Genomic DNA, 15165 nt, shown 5'->3' with positions numbered 1-15165 from the left:
CCTGCTTGTCAAAAGTCACACTCGTGCCAGTAGTAGCTGCCTGTTTTGCTGTGTCCGGGTGTGTGTACTGTGTGTGTACTGTGTATGTGTGTGTGTGTGTGTGTGTGTGTGTGTGTGTGTGTGTGTGTGTGTGTGGTAACATCTGCAGTAGTGATATAAATAAAGCGCCCCCCCCCACACACACACACACACACACACACACTCCACTACCGTTGTGTCCTCTCATGTCCTCTCATGAGTCCATGGTCATGTAAAGGAACCCTGACCCCACCTTCCTACCATTTCCACACACACATGCACACATGCCCTACCAAACATACAATGACACTCACATTTCTGTCCCTCAATGCAATCGTTGCCCCCCACTCGCCCACACACATCTTTTTCCTTTTCCCCTAAGACAATTGTGTTATTCACTCACTATTGTGGAAGCCAGTCATTTCCACATGTGTGTGTGTTGGCCATAAAAAAGAAAAAAGAGCCGACTAAAAGCATCCCTTTCCTGGCTAACAGGGTCACAAGTTGTCTCATATAAACACAGGACACACCTTAGCCCAACAGTTTTCACATATCCTTTCTTGACCCCCCCTTACCTCCCAAAGTGCTCTTCTTTCCACTGACACAGGATAGCAGTGACTTAGCAACGCTGCCTGGCTTTCTTTGATATTTCCACGCAGAAGAGTAAAGGAGAATAACATTACACTTCCTGCGGTCTTTGTTTTAGACTTTCAGTGAACTTTCGGGGGAGTTTGTGTGTCGAAATGAAAGTCCTTAAACCACGCTGAACACTGAGGCTGGTGTCTTTTGTGTCTCCCAACGTGCCTCGCGCTGGGTTTCCCTAGCATTGTCATGACAACAGTGTGTACGCACCGACACTCTGGCCATTGGAAACAATACACCCACGAAGATTTTAGTGAAGTGGGCTAGCTAACTTTCTGTCCTTTCTAAAAAATATATATATATAAGTTAGCCCAAGCGCACACACAAAAGAAAAGTCGCGACTGAAATTATCTTGTTTCGCTCTAGCGTACAACAAGTGCACAAGTGTAACCCTAAGAGACAAAAAAAGGAAGTGTACAAAGATTAATTCATTCGCATAACTTTACCTTCTTGACGAAGAAATTGTTTCCTTCCCGGACCGCGTTAGCTACTTTAACTCAACCGCTCAAAAGATTAAGTATGTCACACCGGTGCTAACATTTTCTAAGCATGTATATACTGTAGACCGTGAACACTTGTAATTTACTACCCGACATGTGAGAGACCACGTCCAGCAGTAGCTAACTTTCTCCGCCCAGACTCATTGCCAACTCTTCTGCCTGCTTCTATCAGAGGGATGCTTTGCTCCGCCTCACTCAGCCCTGAAGATAAATCACTGTAATCCCAGATATTTATTGATTGTGTCTCTTAACCGATGGAAGGATGTATTTCCCCCCAAGGATGTTAAAGGATATTAGCCTGCTGAGATTTAAATACTTAATTTGAATTGATGAACTTTCTTCAAGGTTGTAATTGGCACGGAATCAGTCACCCAACACAAAGCCGGTTCGTTGTGTTTTCTACAATGGTTCAAACACACATCCAAGTGAATTTTTGGCGATTGATTGCATACAGGAAAATTATCTTAATGGCAATAAAAGGTTTTTATACTTCGCTCTGTTATCTCATTATTGAAGTATGGCTACACCGACCCTGTTGATATTGGCCTAATCCTCTGAACTTCCCCGGTTCAAACAACCCTGGTGACACCGGCATTAACAGAGATAATCCAGACTCACTGAACGTTTCACATGCTACTTTATCCTAATGAAATATAAATTCCACTTGTGGTTTAGGCTACACAGAAATAGCAGAGTTATATAATTGATATGAACTCAAGATAGGTGTAGGACTATAGTAAAAAGAAAATCGAAAGTTCTTAACCTTATGAGTGAACTGAAATTAAGTTTAGTCTTGATTTAGAGTTTCCTGAAAAGTTATGTCCATTTAGGTAAATGACTTTAGAGCAATAGCCTACGTCAACCTGAATATAAAAATATAATCCATACATGCAATATCCAAGTGATTTGTACAAAACAAAGATTCCTAGAATATTAGAGACATATTTTAACTTTTAATTTCCATTATCAAGCTGACAAGGCAATAAGCATTCATTCAAGAAGCATACAGGTTGGTGTAAAAGGTCATGTGTGGCCTGCAACTATGGTTACTAGAGTATAGGCTATTAGAAGTAACAGAACCCAAACCACCTGATATCATTCTGCATTCTGTAGTAGCAATAGTGGCCATAGATAATAATATTATACTACAATATGATAGGCTATTGATGATTTCCTTAGGTTCAATACATTTTTAGGGTGCAGTTTGAGTGCTTCAAAACAATCACACACTTTGATGGTGGCAACAGCAATAACAATCATTGGAGTAACTGCACTAGTGATATGACATGATATGATATGATATTTCATTTCTTTTTATTTATAAAGGACAACGCACATCAATCAACATTTCTGTAAATGTGCCAGTGTTAGTCAGCCGGCTAATTTTCAACTGTAGTGCTTTGGCCAGATGCAGATGTTTTGAGACTACTACCATATGTCTGCATTGTCAAATTATCTAAATCTGTGACACACACACAAATGTGTCACAAGACAGTAATGAACAAAATATCAACACAGAAATCCATATTGCACATAATTACAATAAGCATAACTACCAATTATAATGTTACCAATAACATTAGCAGCAATCAAAGTAGTAGCAATAATAGTCTATAACAAGCATTTTATTGGTTGTCAGAGGGTCTTATTTGTTGGACCCAAATGTTACTTTTTATTGGGTGTCAGTGCTCCTACATATGCTCCCCAAAATGATAGGACTTGCCTCATACAGTAATCCAGTGAGGATTCTGCCCCCATCCACTATATCATAGCTGCTTTAAAAGTAAAACTACTACATTTTAGAAAAATAGATTACAAAATATCATAGCTGCTTTATATAAAAGTAAAATTTCTACATTTTAGAAAAATAGATAGGCCTGAAGAAGCTTGTAGATGACATGGACATTTTAAAGATGTGAAATTATCTATTTTATTGCATTTACACCTCACACTCAGCCTCACAAATTACTGATAGCCTACCAATGGTTCAACTCGGACAGTTCCAATTTAGGTCCACTAGATGACACTAGAGTGCCGCTGTCTGACCCTGGCCTGTGAGGCGGTATAACGGGGAATCTACTCTCAGATTTTAAACTCAAGATTTAAATCTAACCACAGCAAGGGTATTTTTAAAATACAGGCTAACAAAATGAAAGGAACGACGATATCACACATTTGAATATAAATGTATTTTAGTTAGGTATAATAATAAGAAATATGCAAAGGCGACGACATTTGTTCCCGGATATCCTAGTTGCAAATATCCGTGTTGAACACATAGGTTGAACATGGGAAGTTGAGTTTTCTACCCCCGGATTCTTGAAACGCTTTACGTACGTTAACGTGTGCTCGCTGGCAGTTAGCAACCACCCGGTACGCATTTGGCGTACGTGCATTCTCTGTTTGCTCCTTGGAGATTCCCCTTCCTTCCTGGGCTGTTGTAGGTAAAGCTACGCGGTCGCATCAGTCCCCCGAATACCCGACGGAGTGAAAATAAACTGTACGTGTACGTGTTTGTCACAGATGTCTGAAACATGCAGCGAAGAGCGCGAAGCTAAAGCCTGGAAAGGTTACGGTGGCTAAAGTACAATCCGCCGGGAAGAACTTATCGTCTCGATGGCTGCGAAAAGTTAACGCACAGACGACCGAAAAACAGGATTAATTCCCCTTCGACCGACTTGAGGTAAGAATAACCGATTTGTGAGTGGACTTCGCGAAGTACACAACTGTAGGGCAGCGTCGGTAACGTCGACCAAATGATTGAATAAGAGTGTCTTTGTTTACATGGTCCCCGGCGTCCTCTGCTCGCACTGTCTCAATGGGATTGTTCAGAGTTCTCATCTGGCTGCACTGTATAGCCAATGTTAGTGTTTGTGACAGGGCTCACAGGCTTACACTTCGGCCACAAATAGATCGATTATGTGACAGTGGCTCGTATTTAAACGTGGTTTCACATGACGGCTGTCTTTCTTTTATTCTATAAAATGACAATAAAGTCTTTCTATTTTTCATTCCGCTTTACTGCACATAACAGGGTAATACAACAACAGCATGGACATTTTATCTTCTGCTTGTCTGTTTAGGGGAGTTAGGCAGGTTAGAGGGCAAGCTCAGGTTAATGAACTTGCGTCTAGAGATACATTGTCTTGCTTCATGGACACTTGAACAGGGCTGATGATGTGTGTGTGACCTGAAGCCTTAACTTTGCTTATCCAGTTGTAGGTTTGGCTTGTAGAATCAAAATCAAATCTAATGTGTTTACATGATTTGGTTGGGAGTGAACTTGCAGAGTGTAGTCTGACAATTTGTGTTCCTGCTTTGAGAATGTCCACGGCACAGAAAACACGTTTTTGACAGTCAGGGCATTTTGGGGTGGTGTAGAAATGACAACTTACAATGTACCGTGAAATCAGCTCACATCCTCCCTTTCCCTTCTTCCCCCTCTATGTCCCTGGAGAATAGAAATGAAATCCAATCTTACTCTCTCTCTCTCTCTCTCTCTCTCTCTCTCTCTCTCTCTCTCTCTATCTGGTACTGACTGTGTCAGCTGCTGTATCTCTGGGTGCTGACTGTTAGAGGAACAGGTGGCCCTTAGACAGGTGCACCCTTAACAAAGGGTCGCAGTCCTCAGACTTCTCGGCTGGTTTGTGTGCAGTTTTATTTTGTGTGTGGTTGGTTACACATCGGTGTGGTTTCCCCTGTCCCGTGTCTATCTGTGCATACTGCTTTAGTAATTCAGTTATTATTGTCCTTATTTCTGCTTTGTCATTGTGAGTGTGTTACATGGCTAAATTAAAACCACCCAAATTGTGTTATGACGAATACAAGTGAGCTGTTTGTGCCTAGCTTTCTGCATGACGCATGCATTCTTGACAGCTCCAGCCATGCACCCTGGAACTGGGGTTGGACTTAAGTCTACACCAGCAACTATGTTACATATCGTAGCCTGGGCTGTTCTCTGGAATCTAAAAGCAACTCAAGTTTAACCAGACAAACTACTTTCAGTCTCAACGCATTTCACAAGGGAACATAAAAGGAGTCACGCCCGGAGCTGTGCGTTAAGAACACACCCTTTACTGTGAAACTAAGCAGAGTTCCAGACAAATGACTTGCCACGCAGCCAGCCTGCTTGACTGATTGGTAGTTAAAGGCCACGGCTAATGGTTAACCCACTGCAACTCAGGATGCTTAGAACAATATGTGGTATGATAAGTATTTTCATGTCATGGTAGGCCTGTGCTTAATGCATTGGTTTGCTGGTGAACGCTGTGAATTCAAAGAGAGAGAAGCGGAGAGAGAGAGAGCGAGAGAGAGAGGATGAGAGATCAGAAAAGAGGTCAGCAAAGTGATATGAAGTGGAAGAGAGGGAAAGTTTGAAGGCTTATCTCAGTAATGTGAAGGGACAGTTGAGCAGTGATGAGTGTTGCAGTCACCGCTGTCTTCTCCTTAACCCTTCACTTTCTCTTCTGACATTGACTATGAAAGCTTTTTTTTTTTTTTTTTTGCAAGGAACCAGTACAAAAACATAGGTAGTTTTTAAACAGTTGTGTAAGTGGGACATTTCTACCAGTTGTGTTTTTTTTTTTACCAGAATGAACATGCCTCAACCTGCCCCGGCTGGTTCTGACATCCATTACTAGCCATTACAGTGGGATCCTATTCACATTAATGAGTGAGATCTCTACTACTCCTATTGAGGTTTATTTCAATCTCTTGAACGCAGCCTCCCAGCTTTTCTGTGCTCGCCAGGGTCAGTGCGCCTGCGCTCTGCTGACACTCCAGTAATCCGCTGTTATAGGAGGAGATTGCATCCTCGTCCACTGCGCTCACGCTACCAGTGAGGGAGAATTAAAGCCCGTGGAAGAAAAAAAAAAAAATACATAACGGGAGAATAAGAACAAATAACGGAACCATAACATGCCCACATGGAACCATTAGATACAGGCATTCTGGGATGGAGCAGATTTCCACTATCTGAGCAGGCGACAGCCAGCGGGACTGGAGCGAGGATGTCTCCTAATATAAGACAACCGGGCTCGGCATCTACAGCCAGAACGCAGGAAATATGAGATGATGAACGCAGGCTGGAGTGGACCCGGTGGAAGATGGTGAAATTTGCGATTGAGTGCTCCTTCCTGGCTGAGACCTCCTCGGCTCTCTTGGCGTTTCTTACGCCTGGATGTCGCCTCCTGCACGATGCTCTCCCTGGCCTCAGTACCGCTGTGTGGGAACGGACACACACCACCTTTTTTTTTTGTATACAAGTAATGCTTTGCAGTGCTGCTAAACTGAAAGCCTATATGCGTTTTCACTGATTTAGTTGTCACGTATGGTTCACCGAATCTGGAAACGTAAACTGTAGATTTAAGTCCATGTGATCTCTGCGTCAGTAGGCTACCATAGAAGAATCAGCTGTAAAATTAAGCCAAAAAAAACAAACAAACAAACCACGGAATATCGCCCTCCAGACTTTTAAAGACTCGGCAAAAATAGCCAATGGGATGATAACTTGTTTCCTTCAGATGCTACGCCTGTAGGGAGACTTACTATGACAAGCTGGGCAAAGTCCACACACATCTCCGCTCAAGTTGATGAACTAGGCTGGCCGGCCTCGGTGGGGGGATCAGACAGCGGGAACTAGGATCGTGTCCCGTCCTGGCGCTGGCAGAGCACCGCGGGCCCGAAACGGACCATCCCTCTCCGGGATCTTGTCGGTTATTACACAGAACGTGGAGCTGACCAGCTGTAAACATGGTTCATGCTGTGGCAACTGTTGGGGCTTAAAGAGCAGCTCCCTGTACCCGGGTTAAGTTCGGAAGTGCATGTGAGTTGTTCTTTTTGTTCATGTGGAAATCCCCAAATTCTGCAAAGACCAGAAGTGGTTTTACCCCCTGAGAAATCCCCCCCCCCCCCACACCTCCCCCATGGGGTTTCAAACATGACGTTTTATCCAGCGGGAGAAATGCAGCTGGGGGTGTTTTTTGGTGGTGAACTTCCACAGCAGCTGTTAGTCAGACTGGATGGCTGAAAGATGAGACTTGGATATTAGCGTACTTGTAGTTTTGCCAACACCCTTCCCGGCAAATGCAATGAATTGATTTCCTCCAGTGCCCACATTGTAAATAACTCTGTGGATATGTTTTGTACGACTTTTTATTAGTGAAAATCCTTGTCACTATTGATCACTATCAGCTGTCTTTGGGGAATCCTGATGCTGTTGTACTGTCCTGGATGTTCTCCCCCACTCACTGAACCTTACATTTTCCAGAGGTGTACCGTTTGGCTGCTGAGATGCTGAGTGACTGCGAACACATTTACTTGAGTGCCACAGATTTTTTTTTTCCTGCTATTGCTAATTGATTGTTTTTTTGTGAGCATGTGCAAAAGAAAGAGGAACCAGGCATGAGACTGCACAGCCTGGGGGGATGTTGTGTCAGGAGGAACGCAGGAGGAATTATGAGTGGCTTCATGGAAGACGTGGTGCAGAGTGTTACAAGCTCAACGGCTACAAGAGAGAGAATTACGAGCCTTTGCTGTGAGAAAATTGCATTTTCTCCTCTCTGAGACCAACTGCTGAACGGGAATCAGCGCCCCATGCATCAAATTACTATTTGAATTGAGAACGTATTCCCCTGTGCACTGTGGGATATCCACCCTGCATACTTGGCCACCTGCAAGTTCTGCTCCTATTTTGAGTGCCCTCATCTCGGATTCCCTGTTGCTGTGTTTTTGTGTTATTTGTTTTGACTGGCACTCTCAAAGGACTTTTGCTGAAGGAAATTCTTCCTGTTTTGAAGTATAAAGTTGTCAACGGGAAGTTTACAGCAAATACAAACACATGATTGCTGTTGTGGTCCAAACATCCCCTTTAGTCTCACTGTATGTCAGTTTGTCTCACTGAATGCAAGCGTGGATACCTCCCCCAACCTTGGTGCTCTAGGGAAAAGCAGAAACAAACCGATCCTCCTATCAGAGTGCATTCAGAGACTGATTTCCTGTCGCCGTGGTGATGGGGAGCTCAGCCTCGTCTCTCACTGCAGAGACCGAGTCAGACCATGGCTTCCGCAGCACCCCGTACCCATCGTCCCCTCCTGTGGGCTGGCTGAGGAACAGCCACAGCAGCCCGGTGTGGGGCACCACCTTCATCCCACGTCAGCAGCAGCAGCCCCCGCTGCCTCACCGAGAGCGCAGGTAAGAGCCAACTCTGTCTACCCAGCCGGGTGCCAACTTTTCTCAGTTGAGTGCACGCGGGCAACAGAGCGGCGGGCTGGCCTGGCCTGGCTTGGCCAGTTGTTGGGGGAAGTCGCAGGAGGAACGAGCCGCGGGGGTGTGTTACGCGGGAATGCTGCCATTTAAAGCTGTGACTGGTGTAAGCGTACAAACTGGCATTCTTTTGAGGCTCCTGTGCTGATGTTCTCTTGGCGACAGTATTTTGGGTGATGTGCACAGACACTGTTCGTCAGTGTTGTTCATTTCAGAGCGAGTGCTACTTTCTCTTTCGCAGGCTTTTAGAAACGCTTACTGAGGATTCAATAACCTCACAGCGATGGATCAAATCCCTTCATCAAAGCTTATCTAATCAAAGCCTGCATGTTGATGTGTTTTTTATTTTTTTTATGATGCACCCAAAATCGGGCTAAGCCGGATTTGTAAACCAAAATCCCACCCCATTGGTTCCTCCTAGCACAGCTGTACAGTGCTGAGTGAATTGCCAGGACAGACACATTGACCTGACCTCTGTGAGCCCAATGAAAACCAGCCCCAGGGTAATTGGAAGATGATTTTTGCTGCCATGCTTTTTATCAGGCTTTAAGTCCAGCTCTGATTCAGTTTTATTAATTTTGAAAATGATTAAAAACAGTGGATACATTATAACTGTTGACACACTGGTATTGTTTAAAAAAAAAAATCACATCTATAGTTTGTTGTTTACTGTGAATAGAGGTTCCTTTTCAGACTATAACCTAAAGAGTTTTTCTTTTAAAGATTATTTCTTAGGGGCTTTTCCATTTTTATTCGAAAGTGGATAGATATGAAGGGGAGAGATGGGGGATGACTCGCAGCAAAGGGCAGCAGGTCGGATTCGAACCCTGCGCCGCTGCAGGACTCAGCCAACATGGGGTGAACGCTCCCACTGGGTGAGCTAGAGGCTGCCCCGTTAAAGAGTTTTTCTGAAAACAAACTTCTCATGGAGGTAGCAGCAGCTGTGTAATAATAATAATAATAATAATAATAATAATAATAATAATAATGTATACTTTATTAATCCCGCAAGGGGAAATTACAATGTTTTCACTCTGTTGTTATTACACACAGGCCTGAATTACACATGTATGCCCAGTACCTATACATGCACTAATGGAGAGATGTCAGAGTGAGGGGGCTGCTCATGGAATGGGGTTCGGTGCCTTGCTCAAGAGCACCTCGGCAGTGCCCAGGAGGTGAACTGGCATCTCTCCAGCTACCAGTCCACCGCCATACTTTGGGCCGTATGGGGACTTGAACCAGCAAACTATTTGTGGAAGAGACATCCTATTCATAATAAACACTGTTTTGCCAATATTGACTGCATGAAAGAGATATATTCAGTTACTGTATTTACAAGAAAGACTGTGCGCTGCAATAATCCATTATTCCAGTCATTGCCTTCTGAGTCACTGTCACCACAGTGAAAGGCCTATCAGCGTGTAAGAAGCTCAGTTTCAATGTGCAGCTCATCCAGCAGTTTTGACTGACTTTCTTCCAAAGGATGATCTTCTCAACCGCCCTCACAGAAACATGTTTAGAAGGGTTTCCAGATTTCCTTCGGCTTTTTGGGTCATGTCTGCCGGAATGAGAACAGGCAGTTGTTATTGACCGCCTGTAGTGTATTGAAGTTGTTGCTGAGTCACTCAGGGCATCACGGTCCGGTTGTTAGTTATTGATTTTCAGAGAGCCCGATCACATTTCCCCACAATGGATGTCATTATTTATTCAGCATCAGTCTCCAGTTGGGCTTTCATCTTTCTTGATTCCTGCCTGCCGCTGTCCATGCTTTCCTTGCATTTGCTCTACATTTAACAGTTAAGGGAGTCATGGCTACTGTTGCTTACTCTTCTGAGAGTTTTAAAATATAGACCGGGTTCCATCAACTAGAGCTGTAACAATTCAAAATTTTGCTGTACAGATAAGTGTCACAGAAATAATTGCGATTAACAATATAATTGTCTTTCAATCAAATACAAAAAAAAATGTATTTATTACTTTATTAAACAAATTAAACTTTTGGTTATATCACTGTTATGTGAGCCACATAATGTAATAACACAGGTACAACGCCTCTTTATTATCTTAAAACTACTTTCTAACTATGAACGTGTCAAGTGCCAACAACTAACAATTTAAATAATACGAATATAGTCCGACCAATAATCACTTATATAATTATTATTTGGCATATCTAAACAAAATCAACGATTACCAGTCCTACGCCTTAAGACCTTAGTTAATGTTAGCAATTAATTGCGGTTAAACAAAGACACAGCGATTATGTAAACAAATTGACAACTTGACATTTATGTAACAGTTGTTACAGGCCTACCAATCAACCATAGCTCCATTCATGAATAAAACTCAAGTATAGCTCGTACTGTCAGTGTAGTTTCATACAGTCAACTTGCTTTTTTTTTTATTCAGCAAACTCTTCCATTGTGTTGGTGCATCTCTGTAGCAACAAGCTTCTCTTCCTCCATCACCAATCAGACGCCGCTCTCAGTCAGCTGACCACATTAACACAGGCAGACACACTGGTCTTCTGCTGGGAGGCAGAGAGGGACACACACACACACACACAAATATAGCACAATAGATGTTTTAGAAACACTGTGCAGTAGCACTTACTAACATGTAGCACTTACTAACATGCCCTCTTATCTACCCCCACTGCCCCCTCTCACACACACTCACTTGCAGTCTTATGCACATGTACACACTGCTGTGTGAGCCTAACAATGTTAGGCAAGCTTTGCTGAGCTGTGACAGAGCATGAAATATAGAAACAACAGAACACTATGAGCCCAGCTTAACTTCAGCCGTTCTTATACTGTTTATTCTCTAATATATTGTCCTTCCCTTGTTTTTCTCAGTTTGGAGACTGCATGAACAGTCTTGTTCTTGGGTAATTTCAATTTGTCTTCATCCAGTGGCAACCCATTGACTTTGGGAAGTGCTTGTGTGCACTGAATCAGTACCTAACCTGTAAAGTTTTACTCGACAATAACAACCCACTCAGCAGACAAAGATGTGCAACAGAGGTGTAGTTGTGTGAGCTGCGATTGTCAACTTTAAAATCTCAATCTTTTTTCCATTTTAATTGCAGCACAACGCAGTTTTCCCAAAGCCCATTATTTGTGTACGTCAACAGTGTGACTGTGTTTCATTATCTCTAAGCCCCATAGTGCTTCAGGGTTTCACTGTACGTGGCCTTTGGAGCCTTTTAAAGTTAGTGTCTGCTCACTCCAGAGTCGATCCCAGTGTCTCTGCTGTCCCAGCATGATGGATGATGGCGTTTATTGCAGCTCCATTCCACTGGCTCTCCTCCCTTTTTAATTGGATTAAAACGGGTCCACTTGGATTCAACCAGCATGGTCACTGGCCGTGTTTATGTCTGAATTATTTCAGCACGTCCTTCCCGGCTATTGCCTGTCCGGTGAAGACAGGGCCTTGTCAGGACAGTCCCCAAGCCACCAGAATAGATTTGGCATGCAGGCTTTGTCTCACAGTGTGTCTTTCTTTGGAAAACAGAGCATTGATGCGGCAAGAAAAACTAGCCTATTGGCACTGCAACTGACATGATTCCAGATCTCTTCCCCCCACACACACACACACACACTCTTGTTGCCATGGAAATCCGTAGCATATGTTCAGTAACCTAATTCACTTGGTCCCTAGATAAGACCACACATGGTAACCTGGCAGTCTCACACACAGAAAGAAACGTGCTGGCAAACTGCACCTCTGGAGGAATACCATAAAACCAGCTGATTAGTCAGTCAGTGTTTAGTAGGGGTGCACCATTCAGAAAACGTCACGATTCGATATCGATTTTTAGGGTCACGATTCGATTAAAAAATCGATTTTTCGATTCAAAAAACGATTCACAGTATGTAAATGTAGTTACTTTTCCCATGTGATTGCAGTAGACGTACAATAAAAACATTAAAAAGAATCGGTAGAGCTTGAATTGCGTTTCGAATATGAATCGTTTTTTTTTTGCACACCCCTAGTGTTTAGTGACGAGCTAGAGAAACCTCAAGGCAAGTGGTCCGCCTTCAAGGGTTGAATTTGTGTCTTAAACAGGAAGTTAAACTCCACTCTGTGCTGCCTGTCTGAGAAGATTCCCCTCTGGCTGAAGGCAGCGCTGTGTCAGCAGTGCTCCTGCCCTCCAGGTTTGGGTCCCCACAGGAACTTCAGATTCTGTAAGCACAGCAGCGGTGGCGGCGGCGGTGGCGGCGGCGGCAGCAGCACCGTGCCCCTGCCATTTCATCCTCTTCTCCCTCCCTGACTCTGGAGCTTCCTGCCAGCTTCCTGCCAGCTTCCTGCTTGCTCTCGCTTTGCCTCGTGCTACTGATGGCTGCTGAAACCCAGTCAGACAGTTTCCTCTGTTTAAAGATTCAAATGTCTGAAGCTGTCTCCACCGTTGACAGATTCACTCATCAAAACTGAGCACCGGTCGTGAAATATTCACTCAGGGCACAGCTAGAGGTCAGAAGCTACTATTATTCTTTCTATTTCCTTCCCCCTCTTTTGACCAGTATTTGCATTCTTAGAATCATCAGTCTCTTATTCAGGAGAACAGATTGTTAGTTCACATCTTTTTTTTTTCGGAAAATAGTTCTGGGTTATGAGGCCTCGATCATAAGGTGTGTGATCATCTAGATCATGCTTGCATTAAAAACAACAGCATAAAAACCATTAACCAGACTCCGATGTTCTCATGCATGGCATTACCCTGACACATAACCTTTACACAACAACACCCCTGTTTGTTATTACAGCATCACACCCTTCTTGTGATATTCCATTTTCGTAAAGCCTCAGGAATGTTTATTGGAGATATGTCTCGGCTCGGCCTAAGGGCACTTTTTCAAAAGACCTTTTTGTCTAAATTGCTCTGGAGTCTTTGTGCCAGCACAATAACATTTTATGAATCTATTCTGTCTCAAAATGTCTCATTTAAAAGTGTCCTGCTCAATGTCAGTGCCTCAAAACCTTTTATCTTGTTGTGCTGTCCTGTGACTAAGGCATCGAGTCTCAGCACGTCACAGTAGAAACTCTTTGTCTGCCGCTTAAGTCTGGGCTCTAGATACACCGCCTCAGATAAGTTGCAGTCATTGGCTCAGCTCCATCGAGTTTGTTGTAGCCAATTGGCCTAATTTTGGAGACCTGTCAGGGTTGAGTAATGAGTCATATTCATGTCACAACACATTATCTGGCAGATAGGTTGTGGCAGTTAATCCTCAAGCCTTTGGCCCTGAAGAAAAAAATTTTTAAGTGAAAAGATTGCTTTAATCTCGCAAGCAAGAAGAATCCCACAATTAAGTGATGAACAACGTTTTGCCAGTGAAACCGCTGCAGACAGACTGCATACGTTACTAAAGGGGTGAAATAAATTCTCTGTCGGTTTCCTCAAGTCTGGTAAGGAATGGGTGAATGTGCTGATCTAATCCCTGTCACTGAAGTGTTCTGGGTGTGTTCAGATGCAGCAGAATGTTTCAGCATTCATTATCCATTTTTTTTTTCTTCTTTTTCTTTTTTTCACACCTTGTCCGATCCAACGGCGTTTGGCCTCTGATAGGTCTCCTTTTTAAATAACAAGCTGTGCTCGGTGGAGGGTGGCAGTAGCTCAGTCAGTAGGGATTTGGGTTGGGAACCGGAGTGGTTCCCCGCTGGTTCAAGTCCCCACACGGACCAAAGTATGGTGGCGGACTGTTCACCTCCTGGGCACGGCCAAGGTGCACTTGAGCAAGGCACCGGACCCTCAACTGCTCAGGGCGCCGTTCCATGGGCAGCCCCCTCACTCTGACATCTCTCCATTAGTGCATGTATAGGTACTGGGCATGTGTGTGTAATTCAGGCCTGTGTGTAATATGGGTAATAACATTGTAATTTCCCCTTGCGGGATTAATAAAGTATACATTATTATTACATTACATTATTAAACAAGAGTCACCACTTAGGTTGGCATCATCATTCTGTCTGCTAGTAATGTTTGCGTGGATGAAGTAAAAAAACAACAACATAAAAAGCACAAACCCTGGGTAATTCCCCAGCAGCTGGTCGTTACGACAATCACTCCCTGCATCCCTGTTACTTCTAGAGGTTGCAGCTCTTAAACAGGTTCCTCATCAAAGGCACAATAACCGAGACCTTTTTCTAACATAAACATTTTATAAGATACGGTATCTACGCCTCCAGCTATCTCCCTGCGTTCACTCAAAGCTGCACCTGTAAATATTTATCAGAGGAGTGACTCACTTTTAGAGAGTGTGTGTGTGTGTGCGTGTGCGTGTGCGTGTGCGTGTGTGCGTGTGCGCATGTGCTGCACTTGGAGCATGTCTCACAAAGTGAGCTCAACGGTCAGGCTAGTTATTCAGCCTCACACAGCCTATTAGTAATCCGGATATAAGTCATCAAGACTTCAAATTACAGCAGATAAAGTGTAGCACGTTTAAAGATGAAAATATTATAATAGCTATTACAACGTAGGCCTTAATACCTTATGTAAACATCAATCCAGCGAATACGTTTAGGGGGATTCAAAACATTGGGAAGATAACACTGAGGCTAGCAGTGATTACTGGATGAAAATTTGTTGCAGCGTTAGCATGGAGGCAATATAGTTTTTGATTATTTGCAGTATTGATTACTCTATTGATCATTAATTAGGCTCAATTGACCCCACGTGAGTGTCTTAGAATTGCTTTAACCTGCAGCCCAAACATTTAATTACTAATGATCTACAAGT

At 43.4% G+C, this 15165-nt stretch overlaps 2 protein-coding genes across 5 annotated transcripts in view; one reads left to right on the top strand and one right to left on the bottom strand.

Annotated features, from left to right (window-relative positions):
- The window catches only part of LOC120551712 (ankyrin repeat and fibronectin type-III domain-containing protein 1), a 136696-nt gene extending 135420 nt beyond the window's left edge, over positions 1–1276 (bottom strand). Inside the window, exon 1 of one of the 2 annotated variants that reach the window (XM_039789239.1) lies at positions 1107–1276. The gene's annotated coding sequence lies outside the window, so the exon portion shown is untranslated. Of the gene's footprint in view, positions 1–593; positions 813–1106 lie in introns of those variants that run through there. The other variant, XM_039789240.1, reaches the window with a different exon arrangement.
- Positions 1277–3577: 2301 nt separating this feature from the next.
- capn15 (calpain 15) overlaps positions 3578–15165 on the top strand; it is a 38977-nt gene continuing 27389 nt past the window's right edge. The window contains exon 1 of one of the 3 annotated variants that reach the window (XM_039788614.1): positions 3578–3843. Coding sequence is in view for 1 of the 3 variants with exons in the window: in XM_039788613.1 (XP_039644547.1) it covers positions 8170–8351 (182 nt within the window). In the remaining 2 variants the exon portion in view is untranslated. Of the gene's footprint in view, positions 3844–6425; positions 6985–7404; positions 8352–15165 lie in introns of those variants that run through there. The other 2 variants (XM_039788615.1, XM_039788613.1) reach the window with 2 other exon arrangements.

The sequence above is a fragment of the Perca fluviatilis genome, chromosome 21, assembly GCF_010015445.1.
Source record: "Perca fluviatilis chromosome 21, GENO_Pfluv_1.0, whole genome shotgun sequence".
NCBI classification, from domain to species: domain Eukaryota; kingdom Metazoa; phylum Chordata; class Actinopteri; order Perciformes; family Percidae; genus Perca; species Perca fluviatilis.
This window is presented reverse-complemented; position numbering and strand designations above follow the sequence as displayed.